Source organism: Cydia strobilella, chromosome 23 (assembly GCF_947568885.1).
Source record: "Cydia strobilella chromosome 23, ilCydStro3.1, whole genome shotgun sequence".
Taxonomy (NCBI): Eukaryota; Metazoa; Arthropoda; class Insecta; order Lepidoptera; family Tortricidae; genus Cydia; species Cydia strobilella.
Window position 1 is genome coordinate 10347067 of NC_086063.1, and position 25351 is coordinate 10372417.

At 41.7% G+C, this 25351-nt stretch overlaps 1 protein-coding gene across 1 annotated transcript in view; it reads left to right on the top strand.

Moving 5' to 3' along the window:
- LOC134751717 (uncharacterized) overlaps window positions 1–25351 on the top strand; it is a 173963-nt gene that overhangs the window by 60004 nt on the left and 88608 nt on the right. The window contains exons 3-4 of the mRNA XM_063687162.1: window positions 23684–23827; window positions 24318–24397. Of these exons, the coding sequence (XP_063543232.1) occupies window positions 23684–23827; window positions 24318–24397 (224 nt within the window). The remainder of the gene's footprint in view (window positions 1–23683; window positions 23828–24317; window positions 24398–25351) is intronic.

Below are 25351 nucleotides of genomic sequence, written 5' to 3' on the forward strand. Positions count from 1 at the left end.
ACGTTTGTTCAGTAGGTAAAATCGTTAGGACCCGATTCCAAAGTCGATTTTTTTTAAAAAAAAAAGGGGGTGGCTGTCTTCACGCTAGCCACCCCAAACCACTTTTTGTTAGTTTTTTTGGTCTAGATAGCAAGATATTCGTTAGTTCATGATTGTTCAGGCATTGGAATCGTTAGGACCCGATTCCTTCATTTTTTATTTTTTTTTAAAGTGGGGTGGCTGTCTTCACGCTAACCACCCCACCCAGAAATCAGTCAAACTAACCATGTGAATCCATCGGGCGACGTTAGTTCACGTTTGTTCAGGCATTAAAATCGTTAGGATCTCAATAGATTTGCTATAAAAAAATAAAATCAAAAAATTCATATTGGCCGGCCGAGATAGTTCAGCAGGGGGGGCGTAACAAGCAATCGACACAGATACTAACGATTCTATGCCCTAAATAAGCATCTATAGACGATATATAACCGATACAGTACGGTAACTTGCGGGTATTTAGAACAGATTAAAAGATTTTCGTGGTTTTATATTTTTTTTATTCTATGGTGGTGGCTGTCTTCACGCTAGCCACCCCAAACCACTTTTTGTTAGTTTTTTTGGTCTAGATAGCAAGATATTCGTTAGTTCATGATTGTTCAGGCATTGGAATCGTTAGGACCCGATTCCTTCATTTTTTTTTTTTTTAAGTGGGGTGGCTGTCTTCACGCTAACCACCCCACCCAGAAATCAGTCAAACTAACCATGTGAATCCATCGGGCGACGTTAGTTCACGTTTGTTCAGGCATTAAAATCGTTAGGATCTCAATAGATTTGCTATAAAAAAATAAAATCAAAAAATTCATATTGGCCGGCCGAGATAGTTCAGCAGGGGGGGCGTAACAAGTATATGCCCTAAATAAGCATCTATAGACGATATACAACCGATACAGTACGGTAACTTGCGTGTATTCAGAACAGATTAAAAGATTTTCGTGGTTTTATATTTTTTTTATTCTATGGTGGTGGCTGACTTCACGCTAGCCACCCCAAACCATTTATTGTTAGTTTTTTTTGGTCTAGATAGCAAGATATTCGTTAGTTCATGATTGTTCAGGCATTGGAATCGTTAGGACCCGATTCCTTCATTTTTTTTTTTTTAAGTGGGGTGGCTGTCTTCACGCTAACCACCCCACCCAGAAATCAGTCAAACTAACCATGTGAATCCATCGGGCGACGTTAGTTCACGTTTGTTCAGGCATTAAAATCGTTAGGATCTCAATAGATTTGCTATAAAAAAATAAAATCAAAAAATTCATATTGGCCGGCCGAGATAGTTCAGCAGGGGGGGCGTAACAAGTATATGCCCTAAATAAGCATCTATAGACGATATACAACCGATACAGTACGGTAACTTGCGTGTATTCAGAACAGATTAAAAGATTTTCGTGGTTTTATATTTTTTTTATTCTATGGTGGTGGCTGACTTCACGCTAGCCACCCCAAACCACTTATTGTTTGTGTTTTTGATCTAGACAGCAAGATATTCGTTAGTTCATGATTGTTCAGGCATTGGAATCGTTAGGACCCGATTCCTTCATTTTTTTTTAAAAAGTGGGGTGGCTGTCTTCACGCTAACCACCCCACCCCGAAATCAGTCAAACTAACTATGTGAATCCATCGGGCGACGTTAGTTCACGTTTGTTCAGACATTAAAATCGTTAGGATCTCAATAGATAAAAACATAAAATCGAAAAATTCATATTGGCCGGCCGAGATAGTTCAGTAGGGAGGGTGTAACAAGCAATCGACACAGATACTAACGATTCTAAGCCCTACATAAGCCCGATATAACACCGACACAGTACAGTAATTTGGCGGCATTAAATAAGGTTAGACAGGCAATAATAAAATGCAAAAACTTTAACTTATGCTCCTAAGTCGACGGCTGAAAAAAATACTCAGAATCGGGTCCTTACGATGCCACTTGCAGAATAACATCATCAGACTATGCTAATTCACGATAGGTAGGTCATTTGCGGGCGATCAAAACAAATTTGCCGAAAAAAAAAAACTTGAAAATTTTAATAACCCAACTTATGCTCCTAAGTCGACGGCTGAAAAAAATACTCAGAATCGGGTCCTTACGATGTCACTTGCAGAATAACATCAGCCGACCATGCTGATTTAAGATAGGTAGGTCATTTGCGGGCGATCAAAGCAGGTTTTGCGGAAAAAAATAAAATTTGAAAATTTTAATAACCCAACTTATGCTCCTAATTCAACGGCTGAAAAAAATACTTAGAATCGGGTCCTTACGATGCCACTTGCAGAATAACATCAGCCGACCATGCTGATTCAAGATAGGTAGGTCATTTGCGGGCGATCATAGTAGATTTTGCGGAAAAAAATAAAACTTGAAAATTTGAATAACTCAACTTATGCTCCTAAGTCGACGGCTGAAAAAATCCTCAGAATCGGGTCCTTACGATGCCACTTGCAGAATAACATCAGCTGACCATGCTGATTCAAGATAGGTAGGCCATTTGCGGGCGATCAAAGCAGGTTTTGCGAAAAAAAATTGAAAATTTTAATAACCCAACTTAAGCTCCTAAGTCAACGGCTGAAAAAAATACTCAGAATCGGGTCCTTACGATGCCACTTGCAGAATAACATCAACCGACCATGCTGATTCAAGATAGGTAGGTCATTTGCGGGCGATCATAGCAGATTTTGCGAAAAAAAATAAAACTTGAAAATTTGAATAACCCAACTTATGCTCCTAAGTCGACGGCTGAAAAAAATACTCAGAATCGGGTCCTTACGATGCCACTTGCAGAATAACATGACCAGACCATGCTAATTCAAGATAGGTAGGTCATTTACGGGCGATCAATGCAGATTTTGCGGAAAAAAATAAAACTTGAAAATTTGAATAACCCAACTTATGCTCCTAAGTCAACGGCTGAAAAAAATACTCAGAATCGGGTCCTTACGATGCCACTTGCAAAATAACATCAGCCGACCATGCTGATTCAAGATAGGTAGGTCATTTGCGGGCTATCAAAGCAGATTTTGCGGAAAAAAATAAAACTTGAAAATTTGAATAACCCAACTTATGCTCTTAAGTCGACGGCTGAAAAAAAAAACTCAGAATCGGGTCCTTACGTTGCCACTTGCAGAATAACATGAGCAGATCATGCTGATTCAAGATAGGTAGGTCATTTGCGGGCGATCAATGCAGATTTTGCGGAAAAAAATAAAACTTAAATACTCGTATTTTAATAACCCAACTTATGCTCCTACGTAGACGGCTGAAAAAAATATTCAGAATCGGGTCCTTACGATGCCACTTGCAGAATAACATCAGCCGACCATGCTGATTCAAGATAGGTAGGTCATTTGCGGGCAATCAAAGCAGATTTTGCGGAAAAAATAAAACTTTTAAATTTTAATAACCCAACTTATGCTCCTAAGTCGACGGCTGAAAAAAATACTCAGAATCGGGTCTTTACGATGCCACTTGCAGAATAACATCAGCCGACCATGCTGAATTAAGAAAGGTAGGTCATTTGCGGGCGATCAATGCAGATTTTGCGGAAAAAAATAAAACAAATACTCGTATTTGAATAACCCAACTTATGCTCCTAAGTCGACGGCTGAAAAAAATACTCAGAATCGGGTCTTTACGATGCCACTTGCAGAATAACATCAGCAGACCATGCTGATTCAAGATAGGTAGGTCATTTGTGGGCGATCAAAACACATTTTCCGGAAAAAAATAAAACTTGAAGATTTAAATAACCTAACTTAAGCTTTTAAGTCGACGGTTGAAAAAAATACTCAGAATCGGGTCCTTACGATGCCACTTGCAGAATAACATCAGCCGACCATACTGATTCAAGATAGGTAGGTCATTTGCGGGCCGCTCAAAGCAGATTTTGCGGAAAAAAATAAAACTTGAAAATTTGAATAACCCAACTTATGCTCCTAAGTAGACGGCTGAAAAAAATTGGCTGGAGTTTATCGGTTTGAGTTACTGGAGGTTTCTTATGGAGGCTAATGGATGAGCTGTAGGGGTTGTTGTGGAGGCTCGTCGGGGACCACATGGTTCCCACCTCAGTACTCATCGGATGAGGTTGAGAAGAGTATACCTATGAGATGCGGGATGCACGATGAGTTCTCTTGTCGAGATTCAGTTGTGCCGCGCATTCACTGATACAAGCCACGGGACTTGGGGCCCTTCTAATCTCCCTGAGAGTGTTGAGGTTACATTCATAACAAGAGAATAGAGGTATGAGATTGAGAGCAGATGGAATTGTGCGCCCATCGAGTGTTGATTCCTGGTCAGTGCAATAGCTATTTTATACTGTGCTTTGTATACATAGAGATCCATGTAGCGAGGTTATCATTACATCCCCCTTGGAGTAAAACTCCGCTACAACTTTGCTGAAGGGTACAAGAAATGAATTTCAACGGCGACTAATTTTGTGTAGCCGGAACGAGGGGGCTCATTTCAAACAATTTATCAGTTAAATAATTTAAGTGTAACAAATTGATAGTAAAATAAAATTAATGTTAGATTTAACGATCATTTTTATTTTTAAGACCAAATGTTGGTTAGAGAAATTTTATCCTGAATAATAATACTATCGATTAGTATAATAAAATAGGGAGTGTTTGTTTTTTTTTTATTTTAGTTGGTTCGAGTCCCGTGCGAGGCAAGCGAGTTTAAAAAAATCTTTGAATGCAGTTTTGTTTCTTTTTAAAAATAAAGGAATGTCTCCTTTAAGTAAAATGAGCCAGCTTAAGGATTTAAGGTAGTTTCCCTCCAGGGCCCGACTTATCTTTCCACGCTGTATAATGATTTCAAATAAAAAAATAAAAATAGCGTCAAATACATCATGCCCAGAGCCCAGTCCATCATCTGATTAAATGTATTGCTGCAGGCGACTTTGACTTATAAATAGTTTTCTTACGGAGTAGTTGTATTTTGTACTAAGCATGATATCTTAAGCTGCATTATCAGCAACTGACCAGCAAGATGATTACTATCAGTGCGCTTTTTTCTGGAAATTATTTTTCATGGTTGCCTCCACTGGGTATAGGTGAAAAAAAATCTGTTGTTACCACTGTTACCAATTTGGTGGTACCTAGTGGGAATAATCATTTGAAACCCCATCACTGATTGATCTTCCTATGCCACCAATCAAAAATTGTTAGTGACAAGAAAGGGCTGTTTCCGTTAAAACTTCTTTGTTCTTTACTATACTATGCCAAGTCTTGAAATAAACAGGTTGCAGGCGTCCATAGGCTACGGTGACTGCTTGCCATCAGGCGGGCCGTATGCTTGTTTGCCACCGACGTAGTATAAAAAAATAACACCAAAATTTGTCACTACGCATTTTGTACTGATTATTATCAAAATATATTGAGACATTAAGTAGTATGATAGGCAATTTATAATAATTATTATAACATAACAAAAGTATATCCGACCCGGGTATGTCCTTAAACTACGTCCAAAAGAGAGGTATGGGCACTGTGAATAACATCTCGCTTTGTGTGGTAGGGCACAGGACAGCGGATGTCATTCCAGATCTAGAGCAGAGCCCAACTGGGGAGGTACCTCCACCTTACAGAAAACCGCAGCCAAATAACACTAGACCCTACTAATAGTGTTGTGTTCCTGCCGGTGAGTAAGGTTGCCAGAGCTCGAGGGAGAGGAGTGTTAGGGTCGGCAACGCGCATGTAACTCCTCTGGAGTTGCAGGCGTACATAGGCTATGGAGACTGCTTAACATCAGGCGGGCCGTATGCTTGTTTGCCACCGACGTAGTATAAAAAAAAGTCAATGTAATATCGCACATATTTGGCACTAGTTGTAGTTCATTTTGATCTTAAATTGTACATTGTATTTTTAACCTATGTTGACAGTGTATATGATCAGTAAATTCAGTACCTATAAATAAATCTATATGTTTCGCTATATTTATAATTCTATATCCTCCTATTGTCAGTAGGCAGGAGGGTTGTTATCTAAAAGGTATGCTATCAGTGCCGGATAAACCAGTGATCAAATAAAGCAGTTGCTTGGGGCTTTATGTATAGAAGGCACCAACATTTCAGGGAATTGGAGAGAGGAGCAAACTGTGGTGCGCAGATGATTAGAACTTATCATCTTCCTCGCGTTATCCCGCCATTTTGCCACGGCTCATGGGAGCCTGGGGTCCGCTTGACAACTAATCCTAAGAATTGACGTAGGCACTAGTTTTTACGAAAGCGACTGCCATCTGACCTTCCAACCCAGAGGGGGAACTAGGCCTTGTTAGGATTAGTCCGGTTTCCTCCCGATGTGTTCCTTCAGCGAAAAGCGACTGGTAAATATCAAATGATATTTCGTACATAAGTTCTGAAAAACTCATTGGTACGAGCCGAGATTGAACCCGCGACCTCCGGATTGAAATTGCAGATGATTAGGACTAAAGGCATAAAAAAATTAAATGTATTGAATGATAAATAAAGTGAAACAAAATAGGTAAATAACTAATTATGTTCTATTGTCATAATTAGAATTTTTTTTTTAGTACTACAATAAAATTATAGAATAATAAACACTTGTCACTTTAAGTAAGTTAAATCTTGCAAGCAGATCTTGTCAGTAGAAAAAGGCGGCAAATTTTAAAAATGTAGGCGCGAATTGATATCGTACCAAAGAAAATTTGAATTTCGCGCCTTTTTCTACTGACAAGATTTGCTTGAACAACTATATGTTAAAATTGGAAATTGTACCAAAATATATATCGCTCTCTGTTTAGCACCTACATTATTATTATTATTACTATATACGAATGCACAGGCAGCTTAAAATAGCTGATACGTGCATATCAATGTCCTGCACTTGTGTTTTGTCCATTCGTAAAATGTTTGTAGAGTCTGTTTTTAAAGGAGTTCACTGAAGGCGCACTGATTACGGATTCGGGCAAACTGTTCCACACTTTCACTACACGGTTAGACAGGAAGTGTCGTCTTGGGTTGCTACTACTCTGCGTCCGTGCCAGCTTCAGAGAATGTCCTCTCAGTCTGTCATTCATATTCCGAGTGAAAATGTCACTTAACCCGGGTACGTTGTAGTGTCCTGTGAGTATTTTGTATGTTTCTATTAAGTCACCACGTTGCCTTCGCTGCTCCAAGGTTGTCACTGTTGTCAGGCCCAATTCCTTTAACCTATCTTCGTAAGATCGGTTGCGAAGAGATGCGCGCCAATTTTGTTGCTCTTCTTTGGACTCTTTCAATAAGGTTGATGTCCTTTCGGAAATATGGATTCCAAATTTGGAACGCATATTCCAATAAGGATCTTACAACCCGGTCACAATATCTGTGCACCTGACCTCGTGACGTCATATCGGCGGTCTGGGTACGGTGTGAAAAAAAGTTTTTTCGAGAAATGTGGAGGTGTAGCGGCAACGAAGATGCTAACCGTACTGTCGCACCGGGGAGTGCGCGGAGAGGTGACAGGGGAAGCGGGAGAGGCGCCACATTCCAGCGAGGTGCACAGATATTGTGACCGGGTTGTACGTATGTTTTATAGAGTTTAATTAAAATATTCTTTTCCCCTCACTAGCTCGGAAAGTTGTCTTTTATCCTTTAAAACTAGCAGGGAAAAACGCATTTTATCCACTAGTGGGGAAAGTAATTTGACCTTGGATGGAGCGTGTTTAAGTAGCTTGACAGATAACAAAACGTAAAACGCTCATAATAATGATTCGTTTGATATTAATTATCATTAAACAAATGGTTTGAGAACCTAATAAAAAATACTAAATTTAGCTTTATTTAATGATTTTATGTCATAGACCTTAAAGTTCCATAAGAAACGTTTGTTTTTTAATAATGATGTTAAATATAATTCTGAACGCACAAGTTGAGTCAATGCAATTTCAAAACGCATCATTGACTTTTCATACGTCAGAATTTCAACATTGTCAACAAACTTTTTACTTACAAACTTCTCACGTAAAATACAGAATTTCCAGTTTTTTGTTATAATATCGTAAAAAAAATAGTGATTCCAGTGACGAAGATGATCTAACGCCTGTGGATGTTGTACTTTCCTCGCTATGGTGAGGGGAAAAGTTTTGTGTTACACACGGGTGCAAATGTATTTTACTTCTCGTGTGTTGAAACACTCGCTACGCTCAGGATTCTATTTTAGAACCACTCGCTACGCTCGTGGTTCAACTATAGAATCATTTCGCTTGCTCGTGTATCAATTCCACACTCGCGGGTAAAATACAACTTTGCACCCTTGTATAACAAATAACTATATCCATATAACGGAAAGCTTTCTTAATCATATATAAAACAGTTAGCCTTTTTGGTAAAACCCAAAATGTGTTCCTCCCAATGTTAAGTTATCAGCTATAACGACACCAAGATCTCGCTGGGAAGCAACACTGCAAATTGTGAGAGAAACGAAATATACAGACCGATACATCGCAATTCATCTGCAGATGCCTCGCGGAGCGAAGCCGCGAACGCGAGTGTGGTCGATTTCGCAGATCAGCGAACTCGACTCCACTCTCGCGTTCGCGGCTTCGCTCCGCGATTCGCCCACGAGTGTGGAGGGATCTTAAAAGATATCGGCAGATGCCGTATCTGTGATGGGCTTTATTTGTTACCCACCATAAACCATACTATGTGCACCATACTCCTACTGAAATATACATGTATCTTCAAGTATCTTTCAGTAGGTGTAGCAGAGAAAGCGTCTTCTAGTATAAGACTGTCCCGTTCGGTCCATTCCCCCCACCGCACATGTATAAAGCCCCCTCCACACACGAGTGGCTTAAGACTGTCTTGTACGAGCAAAGAGAATCCATGACTGATCCACTTATATACTAAGCCCCCTCCACACTCGTGCGGGAATCGGGGCGCGAAGCCGCGAACGCGAGTGTGGAGTCTAGTTCGCTAATCAGCAACTTATAACCTTCTTATTTTCTTTTAAAGCCTGGCAACCCTTATTTGTGACCGGATTTTTGCAGGCAACCCTATACCATTGTATTCGCAATAAAATTACCATTATTTTGATATACAATTCAAGCGTCAGACAGATGGGTGCAATTATCGATTTTAACTCACCCGTTTAAACACGGCAACCTCATAATAGTGACCGGAAAAACATAGGCAACCTAATTTATTCATGTTGTACAAGTTGTATACTTTCCATTGGAACTTATTTTGTTCGTCAGACAAATCGGTGAAATTTAAAGAAAAAAATATATTTTCAAAAATTTATTTAAAATAGCCTTGACCATATTTCTTTAGGCAACCCTATTTATTTATGTTCAGGAACATATTTTCTTTCATAAAATATAAGTTTCATCCGTCAGACGTATGGGTGAAGGTCGACCATATAAGCCGTATCTCCTACTAGTAGGACTTTCGGGATAAAATGTATCCTATGACACTCCCGTGATCAAGACGAATCTAACGATACCTCATACATCAATATCCATCAAGCCGTTTAGGCTACAGGAGGCCACTAAGAAACAGGCATACATACATACATACATACATACATACATACTTACATACACTCGAAAAACATTACCCTCCTCCTTTGGCAGTCGGGTAAAAACCGAATGACGTCATCCCGAATACAGCTAGTGCCTACGTATATTTAATTTGACTCGCCGCACACGGACAGAATATTCGGTTTCCGTACGGAATGACAGGTGTGAACGGGACGTCGCTATACACATGCATAATGGCTTGCAACTGTCATTCCGTACGGAAACCGATCGAAAATTCCGTATGTTTGCCCTGAGGCCAGGATTACACTTGTAAGTTTTACTTACGTAAGTAGGGGCACAGCTATACTACAGAATGAGATATGAATATCGTTATCTCATTCTAGCAAATAGCTTTGTCCCTACTTACGTAAGTAAAACTTACAAGTGTAATCCTGGCATAAGGCCCCATCACACGAGGGCTTTTTCAACGCGCGTTAAACAAACGCTTGAAATTGCCCGCACGCTAAATTCGATTTAACTACCCAGGCTTAAAGTTGAAATCCAACAACGCTTCATAAAACGCGCTACCGCTATCGTGTGAATAAATACACATGTTTCCATTAGTGTCATTCAAACGCTTTTTTAACGCCCGTTGAAAAAGCGCTCGTGAGTATGAGACCTAACGCAAATAATCGAATGTGTGCGCTATGGTTACAAAATTCCGAATCTGTATTCCCAATGAGGGCTAACGCGTATGAATTCGCCGCTAGGGGCGCTAGTGTGGATGGTGGTCTTCGCCAAGTTCGAAATGTCAAATGTCACTTGTCACTTCAATGACACCCGTTTTGACGACCGGTCTGGCTTAGTGGGTAGTGACCCTGCCTGTGAAGCCGATGGTCCTGGGTTCGAATGCCGGTAATGGCATTTATTTGTGTGATGAGCACAGATATTTGTTCCTGAGTCATAGGTGTTTTCTATGTATTTAAGTATTTATATATTATATATATCGTTGTCTGAGTACCCATAACACAAGCCTCCTTGGGCTTACCGTGGGACTTTAGTCAATCTGTGTAAGAATGTCCTATAATATTTATTTATTTATTTATGACTTACAGCTGTTCTTTAGTCTTTTGGACCACCATCAACAGAGGCGCCAACTGGTGAGCAAAAAAACGATAGCCCTCATTCGGATTCCTGATCAGGAAACCAAACGTCTGAGGCCAGCCTTACCGCAGACGTTCGGAAATTTCATTCAGTTTCCATACGGAATGACAGGTGGGAACGAGACGACGCTCTACAAATGCAAAGCGCTGTCTCGCTTGCACCTGTCATTCCATACGGAAACCGAATGACAGGTGGAAACAAATGCATAGTGCTGTCTCGCTTGTACATGTGATTCCGTACGGAAAATTTTGCGAAACGTCTGCGAGCAGGCTTAATCGATGATCGCATGAGATTTGCGTTACATTGCCACATTTGATCGATCAATTAAATTTGCTGCACCGTCCAACAATCGAACATGTCTCAAACCACACCAGCGTCGTAAGGAGAAAGCCATGTTGCCATCTCGTTCCGGCCCACCGCATAAACTCCTTTAATTAATCTGTGTTGGCCCAATACATATGTGTCCTAAAACATGAAGCGAAACCGTAATTAAATTTAAAATGCTCTGGTACACCGACTTTGTCAGTAGAAAAACGCGGCAAATTTTAAAAAAATTTAGGCACCAAGAGTTGACTTCCCATAGAAAATTTTAATTTCGCGCCTTTTTCTACTGGCAAATAAGCCCAGTACAGACGATATGATAAAATCGACCGATTTGATGATGAAAAATTGGCGTCATGGTGATATGATATTTGAGCGCTCTAAAACAAAATAAATAACTTCTAAACTGTCTATCCTAAAATTATAAAACCGGACAAGTGCGAGTCGGACTCGCCCACCGAGGGTTCCGTACTTTTTAGTATTTGTTGTTATAGCGGCAACAGAAATACATAATCTGTGAAAATTTCAACTGTCTAGGTACCACGGTTCATGAGATACAGCCTGGTGACAGACAGACGGACAGTGGAGTCTTAGTAATAGGGTCCCGTTTTTACCCTTTGGGTACGGAACTCTTAAACTAACAAGTGCTAGTCCGCCTCCGAATTGACCGAATCGAGCCAAATTGGCGTTTGCGTCCACCATCTGATTTGATCAGACAATTTAATTCCATCAAAAACATTACTCGTACATGTAAAATGATGCCCGTCTCGCAACCCAAAACTTCTACTACAAAAAAGTTTAAGGTCCCTCCACACTCATGTGCGAATCACGGCGCGAAGCCGACAACCCGTTTTCACGCCGATGTATGTATAGTGCTTTTCTCAAACGTTTAATATAGGTCTATAGTTTGTCAAAGGACTGTCTTATTTCAAACATAGACAGAGAGAATCATCATACTATCTTTGCCTTACACTAGTACTAACACCCAAAAGACAAGGATGAGTAGTTTTTTTTGTTCTTATTTACTGACAAGATTTGCTTGACCAACTATATATAATCAAATATCGTTTATTGTTTTTTTAAACTCTTTAGGAGTATTCCAGCGTAGCAAAACCGTCTCATGTGATGCGGAAGGGTCCTGGATTTTCCCCAGGCTACCATCCCCCCACACAGTCCTACCGCTCTAATGGCCCTAGTGCCATAGAGCCCGTCAGGTTAAAAAAAAAAACACACAAAATGTTTTTTTTTTAATAGGCGTATTGGCAGAATGTCATAAACGAACCAAAAAGCAAATATTGTTTATAGTTTTTTTTAAATGGCTGAATGCCATGATGCTGTGCCACAATTATATGTGAAATATAAATTAAAAAAAGCCACTTCCCGGCCTAGGCCTGCCACTGTATGAAATTTCATTACAGACCTCTCGTCTAGCCGCGCCTGAAACGTGATACTTCCCAGCCTAATATAAAGAACGTAATATCAATATTACATAGCATGTTTGAGAAAATAGTATTTTATACAATCGTGATATAATAGAGAGCTTTTCAGTCGAGTACCGTGTTTAAGCAACGAAGCTTGCTGAGTAGCTTAAGTTAAGGTACGAGATTGAAAAGCTTGATTATATCACTATTGTATACAATACTTTTTCTACGAAACAAAAAAATAATAGTTTCAACTAGTACCTATAGAATCATATACGTAAGTAAACAAACCAAAAGTATACAGCTAAGATACGCGAGCTGCCGCGACCCGCGATACCTTTATACTCGTACGCGCACCGGCCGCCGGGCCCGGCGCCCCCGGCGGGTTGGTCAACGACACCTCCTCGTAACTCATGAGACCCTGGTACCTGCTCCGCGCTTCATAAGTCATAAACGCGCATGTGACACCCTTCATATAGCAACATCCATACCCTACGGAAACCGCTTAGCGTTGCTTGTTAGTCTCCATAGGCTACGGTGGCCAAAATCGAGAAAAAAACTGTCTTAAAACTGAATTTAGCAAGGAGCAGGTACAGTTACGAGGAGGTGTCGTTGACCAACCCGCCGGGGGCGCCGGACCCAGCGGCCGGGGCGCGAGGTATCGCGGGCTGCGGCAGCTCGCGTATCTTAGCTGTATACTTTTGGTTTGTTTACTTATATGATTCTACTAGTTGAAAGTATTATTTTTTTGTCTCGTAGAAAAAAGTATTGTATACAATAGTGATATAATCAAGCTTTTCAATCTCGTACCTTAAGCAACTCAGCAAGCTTCGTTGCTTAAACACGGTACTCGACTGAAAAGCTCTCTATTATATCACGATTGTATAAAATACTATAGGAGTACGGTACGAGTAAAGCATTAAATATATTGTGCGATTGCCAAGTCATTATATGTATTAAAAATTAAAGTTATCTAATGTTGATGCGGTTTTAACACCCCCCGGCACTGACTAAAATAACAGATTTGGTATCATATTACATCTCTAAACTTTTTTGTTGTAGAAGTTTTGGGATCTCATCTCTTTTTGTAGGCAGTCCGTCTTTTCGGGTACTACTTCTTGTACGTCAGCTACCACTTTTCTGAAAGCTCATACTCATAACCGTCTCACACTATAGCTGTTACTCGTACTCGTACTCATACCTGTACAATACTCATGGTCATACCAAGCTATACTTGTATTCATCCAATACTCATACCCAAGTCCCCATCCCACACCATACCCGCACACTAGTGCCATATGTATGGTATGAACCTATACCATATTCATATTCTTACCATACTCATAGCCATACCATACTCATACCACAGAATAACTAATAGTACTACCATACAGAAAATTCACTTCTTCACAAAAGCCAGATTTAGGTATAAAATTATACCTACACTCGCCGCCTGCAAGCAAAATTGAAACTTATAACCGCGCACGAACCGTGAATATTCTTTGCGCGCCGCAGTTTTATGACCGAGCAGCGAGTGTCGGCACGGGGTTGTCACTTGACAAGTTTCTGCACCTATACCTACTGATTTATTATTTTTAAGATAAATATGTAGGAATTACAAACGTAGATTCTGTAAACATACAATTTTTAGCCGGAGATAGTATGTCTGATTCTCACGGAAGTAGGTATGCCACAGAAGTACTTATTCCTTTGAAAATATGTCGGTCAATATAGTCCGGAATTTAAAAAAAATGTTTTTTCTGCTTCCTTGTTCTTCCGTTTATTCAGACATCCGTAAACAGAACATTATCTTTTATACAGATTAGATCGCGATTTAGGTTTCGAAGCCATTGCGTATTTTCAATTTTGCGCGAGCGCCACGTGACACCACTATCGTGCGAGCCGAGCGGCAGCCCATACACCTGCCCGGGCGGTGCGCCGGCCAAATATACCTAAACTGCGCAGTGACACCCCCCTGCTCATACTATACACATCTTTATACACACATCGTACATCTTAGACCTTTACCTACTATTTGTTGGAACTGCAAAAGTAACTTTTTAATAGAATATATTCATATGGGAATACAAACTTACTTATGCAGTTCCTAAATATTTAAAACGAGACTGATATTGCTATATTCTTAGGTTTTATTATGGCTTGTTAAGCTAAAAACTACTTATGTTTAAAATTTGAAGCGTGTTGGTTGGCTAGAAGTACCTTAGAATTATGATGATCAGTGAGTGAGTGTGTCAGTGACAAAAATAAGGAACTTTGACGTGCAATAATTCTTAAACTACAAGTTCAAATTGAATGTTCTTGGGAATATATGTAAGCCATATTATGCCCTATATGTCACTGAAAATTCAGGGCTCTAGCTTTAGCCAGCACAAGATTACAGGACGTTGAAAATGGCCTGAATGGCTTCGAGAAAAGGATGGTACGGCCGTGCTTCTTTGTTTTGCTCGACTTGGCGGGGGCACTGCCGTGCCCCCAGATCAGATTGCCGATAAGTTTTATAATGTACAGAGTCCTTAGGAGCATGGGCTGCTGATGTTATTCTGCAAGTGGCATCGTAAGGACCCGATTCTGAGTACTTTTTTCGGCCGCCGACTTAGGAGCATAAGTTGGGTTATTAAAATTTTCAAGTTTTATTTTTTTCGGCAAATTTGTTTTGATCGCCCGCAAATGACATACCTATCTTGAATCAGCATGGTCCGCTGATGTTATTCTGCAAGTGGCATTGTAAGGACCCAATTCTGAGTATTTTTTTCAGCCGTCGACTTAGGAGCATAAGTTGGGTTATTAAAATACGAGTATTTAAGTTTTATTTTTTTCCGCAAAATCTGCATTGATCGCCCGCAAATGACCTACCTTTTTTAATTCAGCATGGTCGGCTGATGTTATTCTGCAAGTGGCATCGTAAGGACCCGATTCTGAGTATTTTTTTCAGCCGTCGACTTAGGAGCATAAGTTGGGTTATTCAAATTATCAAGTTATTTTTTTCCGCAAAATCTGCTTTGATCGCCCGCAAATGACCTACCTATCTTGAATCAGCATGATCGGCTAATGTTATTCTGCAAGTGGCATCGTAAGGACCCGATTCTGAGTATTTTTTTCAGCCGTTGACATAGGAGCATAAGTTGGGTTATTCAAATTTTCAAATTTTATTTGTTTCCGCAAAACCTGCTTTGATCGCCCGCAAATGACCTTTTTTTTTTTTTTTTTTTTTTTTTTTTTTTTTTTTTTTTTTTTTTTTTTTTTTTTTTTTTTTTTTTTTTTTTTTTTTGTCGGAGTGGGAATGCACTTACGCACGGTGTGTGGGACTCGCCGCTCCTTTTCCCTCTCTTGGCGAGAGGGGGGGAGAACTGGCCCTACCCACTAAACCCACTCCGGCGTTTCAACCTCTTGGCCGTTCGTGAGGGCGCAGTGGGATCGATAACATTCCACCACGGCGCCCTCCGGCATCCCCGGCTTGTCGCCAGAGTACCCTCACAATGGAGGGGGGATCAGAAACGCTTGGTCCCCCCCAGACGTACAATGCGGGTTCGACACCCGCTGGCCCTCCTAGGGCTCGAGGCGAGCATATGCTCTCAGCCTTCGACCCTGCCGCCTGCGTCGGAGAGGAAGCGCGTCAGCAGCCGCTTCTCGAGCCCTCTCCGCCTCCTCCTTCTGTGACATGACCTCCTCGCAGAAGGAGGCCACCGCTTCCCATTTCCTCTCGCTACACAGCATCGCCGCTATTATGATGTGTAACGAGAGGTCCGCCACCCCCGTCGCTGCCCTGAGGGCAGCTCTTTCCACGGCCCAGCGACTGCACACCTCCAGAGTGTGCTGGGCCGTGTCGTCCACCGCGCCACATTCATGGCACTGAGGCCCCGGCTCTCTCTGTATCTTGTGCAGGTAGTGTCCGAAACAGCCGTGTCCGGACACCACCTGCGTCACCCTAAATGTCAGGGCCCCCTTCCTTCTCCCTACCCACTCATCCATTACTGGGAGGATAGCCTCTATGGTTCGGGTTCCATAACGGCCGTCCTCCAAGGCATCCCTCCACCTTTCTTTCAGGCGCTCTGCGGCTGCTCGGGCCAACCTCTCCTCCTCCTCCGCATCCATGGGCGCCACGCGCCTCCTGGCCTCAGCCCTCTGCCAGTATCTTTCGGCCAGCACCCCCGCGTCCAGCTCCCAAGGCGGGGTGCCGGCAAGGAGGCATGTCGCTGCGTGAGAGGTGGTGCGGTAGGCCCTCACCATCCTCTGGGCCACCACCCTCTGCGGCCGGCGGAGCAGCGCCTTCGTGGCCTCCGTGAGTCGTCCGGCCCAGATTGGGGCTCCGTAGAGCGCCATACTCCGGACGACCCCCGCATACAGCCGTCTGCATGGGGCATTCGGCCCCCCTAGGTTGGGTAGTAGGCGGCCCAGAGCCGAGGCAGCACCCACGAGACGAGGAGCCATTCTCGTGAAGTGCTCCTTAAAGGACCATCTTCTGTCCAGGACAAGTCCCAAGTACTTGATGTGGGGCTTGACCTGGACATCTTCGCCCCCCACCCTCACTGCAGTGCCCACCGGCAGCTGCCCCCATGCCCTCGTTCGCCCGAAGACAACGGCCTCGGTCTTGGGCAGTGCGACCCGAAGCCCCAGGAGTCCTATGCGGTGCACCGTGAGCTCGGTCGCCACCGCTGCCCTCCTGAGCACCTCTTCCAGCTCCTTTCCCCGCACGGCCACCAGTGTGTCGTCCGCATAACACACGGTGACCGTGCCCTGGGCCCCCTTCTGTGGAACCTCGGTTACGACTGGGTGATCCGGGGGGTGCAACTTCCACGCCCGCAAATGACCTACCTATCTTGAATCAGCATGGTCGGCTGATATTATTCTGCAAGTGGCATCGTTAGGACCCGATTCTGAGTATTTTTTTCAGCCGTCGACTTAGGAGCATAAGTTGGGTTATTAAATTTTTTTTCCGGCAAATCTGTTTTGATCGCCCGCAAATGACCTACCTATCTTGAATCAGCATAGTCTGCTGATGTTATTCTGCAAGTGGCATCGTAAGGACCCGATTCTGAGTATTTTTTTCAGCCGTCGACTTAGGAGCATAAGTTGGGTTATTAAAATACGAGTATTTAAGTTTTATTTTTTTCCGCAAAACCTGCTTTGATCGCCCGCAAATGACCTACCTATCTTGAATCAGCATGGTCGGCTGATGTTATTCTGCAAGTGGCATCGTAAGGACCCGATTCTGAGTATTTTTTTCAGCCGCCGACTTAGGAGCATAAGTTGGGTTATTAAAATACGAGTATTTAAGTTTTATTTTTTTCCGCAAAATATTCTTTGATTGCCCGCAAATGACCTACCTATCTTGAATCAGCATGATCGGCTGATGTTATTCTGCAAGTGGCATCGTAAGGACCCGATTCTGAGTGTTTTTTTCAGCCGTTGACTTAGGAGCATAAGTTGGGTTATTCAAATGTTCAAGTTTTTTTTTTTTTGCGCAAAATCTGCTTTGATCGCCCGCAAATGACCTACCTATCTTGAATCAGCATGGTCGGCTGATGTTATTCTGCAAGTAGCATCGTAAGGACCCGATTCTGAGTATTGTTTTCAGCCGTTGACTTAGGAGCATAAGTTGGGTTATTCAAATGTTCAAGTTTTTTTTTGCGCAAAATCTGCTTTGATCGCCCGCAAATGACCTACCTATCTTGAATCAGCATGGTCGGCTGATGTTATTCTGCAAGTAGCATCGTAAGGACCCGATTCTGAGTATTGTTTTCAGCCGTTGACTTAGGAGCATAAGTTGGGTTATTCAAATGTTCAAGTTTTTTTTTCCGCAAAACCTGCTTTGATCGCCCGCAAATGACCTACCTATCTTGAATCAGCATGGTCGGCTGATGTTATTCTGCAAGTGGCATCGTAAGGACCCGATTCTGAGTATTTTTTTCAGCCGCCGACTTAGGAGCATAAGTTGGGTTATTAAAATACGAGTATTTAAGTTTTATTTTTTTCCGCAAAATATTCTTTGATTGCCCGCAAATGACCTACCTATCTTGAATCAGCATGATCGGCTGATGTTATTCTGCAAGTGGCATCGTAAGGACCCGATTCTGAGTATTGTTTTCAGCCGTCGACTTAGGAGCATAAGTTGGGTTATTAAATTTTTTTTCCGGCAAATCTGTTTTGATCGCCCGCAAATGACCTACCTATCTTGAATCAGCATAGTCTGCTGATGTTATTCTGCAAGTGGCATCGTAAGGACCCGATTCTGAGTATTTTTTTCAGCCGTCGACTTAGGAGCATAAGTTGGGTTATTAAAATACGAGTATTTAAGTTTTATTTTTTTCCGCAAAATATTCTTTGATTGCCCGCAAATGACCTACCTATCTTGAATCAGCATGATCGGCTGATGTTATTCTGCAAGTGGCATCGTAAGGACCCGATTCTGAGTGTTTTTTTCAGCCGTTGACTTAGGAGCATAAGTTGGGTTATTCAAATGTTCAAGTTTTTTTTTTTTGCGCAAAATCTGCTTTGATCGCCCGCAAATGACCTACCTATCTTGAATCAGCATGGTCGGCTGATGTTATTCTGCAAGTAGCATCGTAAGGACCCGATTCTGAGTATTGTTTTCAGCCGTTGACTTAGGAGCATAAGTTGGGTTATTCAAATGTTCAAGTTTTTTTTTGCGCAAAATCTGCTTTGATCGCCCGCAAATGACCTACCTATCTTGAATCAGCATGGTCGGCTGATGTTATTCTGCAAGTAGCATCGTAAGGACCCGATTCTGAGTATTTTTTTCAGCCGTCGACTTAGGAGCATAAGTTGGGTTATTAAAATACGAGTATTTAAGTTTTATTTTTTTCCGCAAAACCTGCTTTGATCGCCCGCAAATGACCTACCTATCTTGAATCAGCATGGTCGGCTGATGTTATTCTGCAAGTGGCATCGTAAGGACCCGATTCTGAGTATTTTTTTCAGCCGCCGACTTAGGAGCATAAGTTGGGTTATTAAAATACGAGTATTTAAGTTTTATTTTTTTCCGCAAAATATTCTTTGATTGCCCGCAAATGACCTACCTATCTTGAATCAGCATGATCGGCTGATGTTATTCTGCAAGTGGCATCGTAAGGACCCGATTCTGAGTGTTTTTTTCAGCCGTTGACTTAGGAGCATAAGTTGGGTTATTCAAATGTTCAAGTTTTTTTTTTTTTGCGCAAAATCTGCTTTGATCGCCCGCAAATGACCTACCTATCTTGAATCAGCATGGTCGGCTGATGTTATTCTGCAAGTAGCATCGTAAGGACCAGATTCTGAGTATTGTTTTCAGCCGTTGACTTAGGAGCATAAGTTGGGTTATTCAAATGTTCAAGTTTTTTTTTGCGCAAAATCTGCTTTGATCGCCCGCAAATGACCTACCTATCTTGAATCAGCATGGTCTGCTGATGTTATTCTGCCAGTGACATCGTAAGGACCCGATTCTGAGTATTTTTTTCAGCCGTTGACTTAGGAGCATAAGTTGGGTTATTAAAATTTTCAAATTTTATTTTTTCCGCAAAACCTGCTTTGATCGCCCGCAAATGACCTACCTATCTTAAATCAGCATGGTCGGCTGATGTTATTCTGCAAGTGACATCGTAAGGACCCGATTCTGAGTATTTTTTTCAGCCGTCGACTTAGGAGCATAAGTTGGGTTATTAAAATTTTCAAGTTTTTTTTTTTCGGCAAATTTGTTTTGATCGCCCGCAAATGACCTACCTATCGTGAATTAGCATAGTCTGATGATATTATTCTGCAAGTGGCATCGTAAGGACCCGATTCTGAGTATTTTTTTCAGCCGTCGACTTAGGAGCATAAGTTAAAGTTTTTGCATTTTATTATTGCCTGTCTAACCTTATTTAATGCCGCCAAATTACTGTACTGTGTCGGTGTTATATCGGGCTTATGTAGGGCTTAGAATCGTTAGTATCTGTGTCGATTGCTTGTTACACCCTCCCTACTGAACTATCTCGGCCGGCCAATATGAATTTTTCGATTTTATTTTTTTATCTATTGAGATCCTAACGATTTTAATGTCTGAACAAACGTGAACTAACGGCGCCCGATGGATTCACATGGTTATTTTGACTGATTTCGGGGTGGGGTGGTTAGCGTGAAGACAGCCACCCCACTTTTTAAAAAAAAATGAAGGAATCGGGTCCTAACGATTCCAATGCCTGAACAATCATGAACTAACGAATATCTTGCTGTCTAGATCAAAAACACAAACAATAAGTGGTTTGGGGTGGCTAGCGTGAAGTCAGCCACCACCATAGAATAAAAAAAATATAAAACCATGAAAATCTTTTAATCTGTTTCGAATACCCGCAAGTTACCGCACTGTATCGGTTATATATATCGTCTATAGATGCTTATTTAGGGCATAAAATCATTAGTTTCTGTGTCGATTGCTTGTTACGCCCGCCGGTTGAACTATCTCGGCCGGCCAATATGAATTTTCCGATTTTATTTTTTTATAGCAAATATATTGAGATCTTAACGATTTTAATGCCTGAACAAACGTGAACTAACGTCGCCCGATGGATTCACATAGTTAGTTTGACTGATTTCGGGGTGGGGTGGTTAGCGTGAAGACAGGGGTGGCTATCTTGCTATCTAGACCAAAAAACTAACAATAAATGGTTTGGGGTGGCTAGCGTGAAGTCAGCCACCACCATAGAATAAAAAATATATAAAACCACGAAAATCTTTTAATCTGTTTTGAATACCCGCAAGTTACCGTACTGTATCGGTTGTATATCGTCTATAGATGCTTATTTAGGGCATAGAATCGTTAGTATCTGTGTCGATTGCTTGTTACGCCCCCCCTGCTGAACTATCTCGGCCGGCCAATATGAATTTTTTGATTTTATTTTTTTATAGCAAATCTATTGAGATCCTAACGATTTTAATGCCTGAACAAACGTGAACTAACGTCGCCCGATGGATTCACATGGTTAGTTTGACTGATTTCGGGGTGGGGTGGTTAGCGTGAAGACAGCCACCCCACTTTTTTGAAAAAAATGAAGGAATCGGGTCCTAACGATTCCAATGCCTGAACAATCATGAACTAACGAATATCTTGCTGTCTAGATCAAAAACACAAACAATAAGTGGTTTGGGGTGGCTAACGTAAAGTCAGCCACCACCATAGAATAAAAAAAATATAAAACCATGAAAATCTTTTAATCTGTTTCGAATACCCGCAAGTTACCGCACTGTATCGGTTATATATATCGTCTATAGATGCTTATTTAGGGCATAGAATCATTAGTTTCTGTGTCGATTGCTTGTTACGCCCGCCGGCTGAACTATCTCGGCCGGCCAATATGAATTTTTTGATTTTATTTTTTTATAGCAAATCTATTGAGATCCTAACGATTTTAATGCCTGAACAAACGTGAACTAACGTCGCCCGATGGATTCACATGGTTAGTTTGACTGATTTCTGGGTGGGGTGGTTAGCGTGAAGACAGCCACCCCACTTAAAAAAAAAAAAAAAATGAAGTAATCGGGTCCTAACGATTCCAATGCCTGAACAATCATGAACTAACGAATATCTTGCTATCTAGACCAAAAAAACTAACAAAAAGTGGTTTGGGGTGGCTAGCGTGAAGACAGCCACCACCATAGAATAAAAAAAAATATAAAACCACGAAAATCTTTTAATCTGTTCTGAATACCCGCAAGTTACCGTACTGTATCGGTTATATATCGTCTATAGATGCTTATTTAGGGCATAGAATCGTTAGTATCTGTGTCGATTGCTTGTTACGCCCCCTGCTGAACTATCTCGGCCGGCCAATATGAATTTTTTGATTTTATTTTTTTATAGCAAATCTATTGAGATCCTAACGATTTTAATGCCTGAACAAACGTGAACTAACGTCGCCCGATGGATTCACATGGTTAGTTTGACTGATTTCTGGGTGGGGTGGTTAGCGTGAAGACAGCCACCCCACTTTAAAAAAAAATAAAAAATGAAGGAATCGGGTCCTAACGATTCCAATGCCTGAACAATCATGAACTAACGAATATCTTGCTATCTAGACCAAAAAAACTAACAAAAAGTGGTTTGGGGTGGCTAGCGTGAAGACAGCCACCCCCTTTTTTTTTTTAAAAAAATCGACTTTGGAATTGGGTCCTAACGATTTTACCTACTGAACAAACGTGAACTAACGATGAACTAACGATATAGATATGCCATTTGCGGGCAAACGAAATGGGGTGGTCAACTTCACGAGGGTCCCGTTTTTACCCTTTGGGTACGGAACCCTAAATAGGACCTAACGAAGGAAAGAAAAGAAAGCTAATTCTGCGCCATTTATGGTGACACTTTGTCGCCGCAAAGTTTGTGCAGTTCGCTAGTAAACATGCAGTGCACCCTCAGCGAGTTTTCTTATGTGAACTTGTATTGGCCAAAACTAAAGGCAATCATGAATAGATATTATCAGATACCTATATAATTGTTCAAGAAAGACCTGGCGCTTAGTACGATAAGTGGCTTAATTTCCAAAGTAATCCCATAGGAATTTGCTTCTGATCTGATAATGGGATCCATGAGGTGTTAGGGGAACTCCTCAATTTTAAATGGTGCCAATTAATCGAATTAAAACTGTTGTGAGACATACTAATGTTAAATCATTTTACGGTTTAGACTCACTTGTTTTAGTCACTCGCGCGACATGTTTCGGAGAGTCTAGGTCTCCTTTCTCAAGCACTAATAGTGCGAGCAGCGTTCACGACGACCGTGTGTTGCGTACTGCCGCTGCCGCGCGCCGCGTCGCTCGCTGCGCGCGCGCCGAGAAAACCGGTTGGGGGAGGTCTTGCGCTATCGTTGTAGGCGGGCACAGTGGTGTGTTTGGGTTTGGGTCACCTAACACTTGTAGCGCCACACAGCACGAACTCACTAAAATGCCAATTAAAATTGGGGAGTATGTATGTTGATTTGACAACTGTTTTGACTACATTACGCATCCTCGCTCCTCGCTCATTTATGGTGGAAAGGCAGCTTTACTGTCAATTTATAGTGTAAATTAGCGAGGAGCGAGGATGCGTAGCGTACCTTTGTGTTTGTTATGAACTACACTAAAATATCCTCCAATAAAACTGCGCAGGGCGAGGATAGGTAAATTAAGTGATTCTATTGATTTTTAACAAACACATCCCTCGCTACGTATTAGTTCATTTCTGGTGGAAACGCAGTCTAAAGAAAATATACAGTAGGAAAATATGCAGTTGTTCTAACATGATTTTTTTCATATTTCAGGCGACAACCCAGTATACGTGCAGTCAGTAAAAGAGCACGGAGCCGCATGGCGCGCCGGTCTGCGGGCGGGCGACCGCATTCTGCGGGTGGACGGCGTGCCTGTTCACCACCACACGCACCAGCAGGTCGTCATGATGATCCGAGGTAAGACACGGTTGGAGGGGTTTAGTCACTGAGACAGCTATAGTAAGGTTAATCGGCGAAGCACGGGGCGGCCGCGCTGGGCTGCGGGTGGACGGCGTGCCTGTTCACCACCACACGCACCTGTAGGTCGTCATGATGATCCGAGGTAACTTATTATATCAATATATGGCTATTTAATTTAACTAACTGGCTATTTGCTCATGCTGCTGCTGCTAACTGCGTTATCTTAAATGTATTCAATTGCCCCTTTTTTGCGCTTGTACACAATCATCGCTTGTTATTGATATTCTGAAAATACCTAGAAATCTTAATTATTTGATTGCCTCAAAATTTTCAGCGCTTACATACTAATCACATATCCTTGAATATCCTAATACTTTAGATTCCAGAGCACAGACCCTATTGATAATTATCTCAGATGTAGTGAACTGCCATAGCAAAACTATCCATTATTTGTATGTATTTTAATTTTACCTTATTTACGTTTCAGCCAACCCAACCGCCGTCCTGACGGTGCATCAGAACACCTCGCGCCACAAAACGCCTATCACCGCGCCTCTGCCTGTAAATGTGAGTCATTGTCATTACTTTCTTACTGATTATCACTGATAACATAGTCGTTCCTACCGATATATAAATAGTGGGACACTGAGGGGAAACCCAAAACTGTAGAAGAAAATCGTCTTCAACCCGCTCCACACTCTCGACAAAACTGCACGTGACGATTTTGCTGGGACTGTTGCCGAGACTGTGCCAAACTGAAGCCCACTCCACACTCTCGACAAAACTACACGAGACTTGCCGAATACGAGAGTGAAGAAGGGAGTATTCGTCTATTTCGTATGCGTTCGTATGCATTTTTACGTCCAAAAATTGGAGCGCGCCGAGAGTGTAGAGGAATAGTTTCGCGCTAACACAGATGTTCACGAGACCTCTTTGATGTTGGCCATTTTACCGACACGAAACGGAGACAATACCAATATACGCAAGACAATGCGAACATAGACGAATACTCTACACTCTCATATTCGGCAAGTCTCGTGTAGTTTTGTCGAGAGTGTGGAGCGAGCTTTAGAAAAACCTTTAAGTATCACTTATTTGTGATAACAATTTTGGAATAGACAAAACCGTGGTCAAGTGCGAATTGTTCCTGAAATTATAAACTGATAATGGTGTCATACACTACTAATAAAAACTGACAAAAAGTGACAAAGCCCTCCATTGGATTTGAACCGGGTCAGCTGTTGCGGCTAACATGACAAAACAAAATGTGTGTAATTTGATTTTGAATGAACCCAATTTCTTTCAAAGATTTCGTGAAAATCTGAACGCCCCTTAATATAAACAGCAAACTAGATGAAACTAGTTACAAAGCAACCGCATTTTACGTAATATATTCATCGGTACATACATTGTCTGCCACATAACTTGAAAAAGCCTTCAGGTTTAAGGCAGTGTTTACACAGGTGATGAAATTGTAACACTTGCGAATGTTACAAGGCGTACTAACTCTCTTAATTGCGC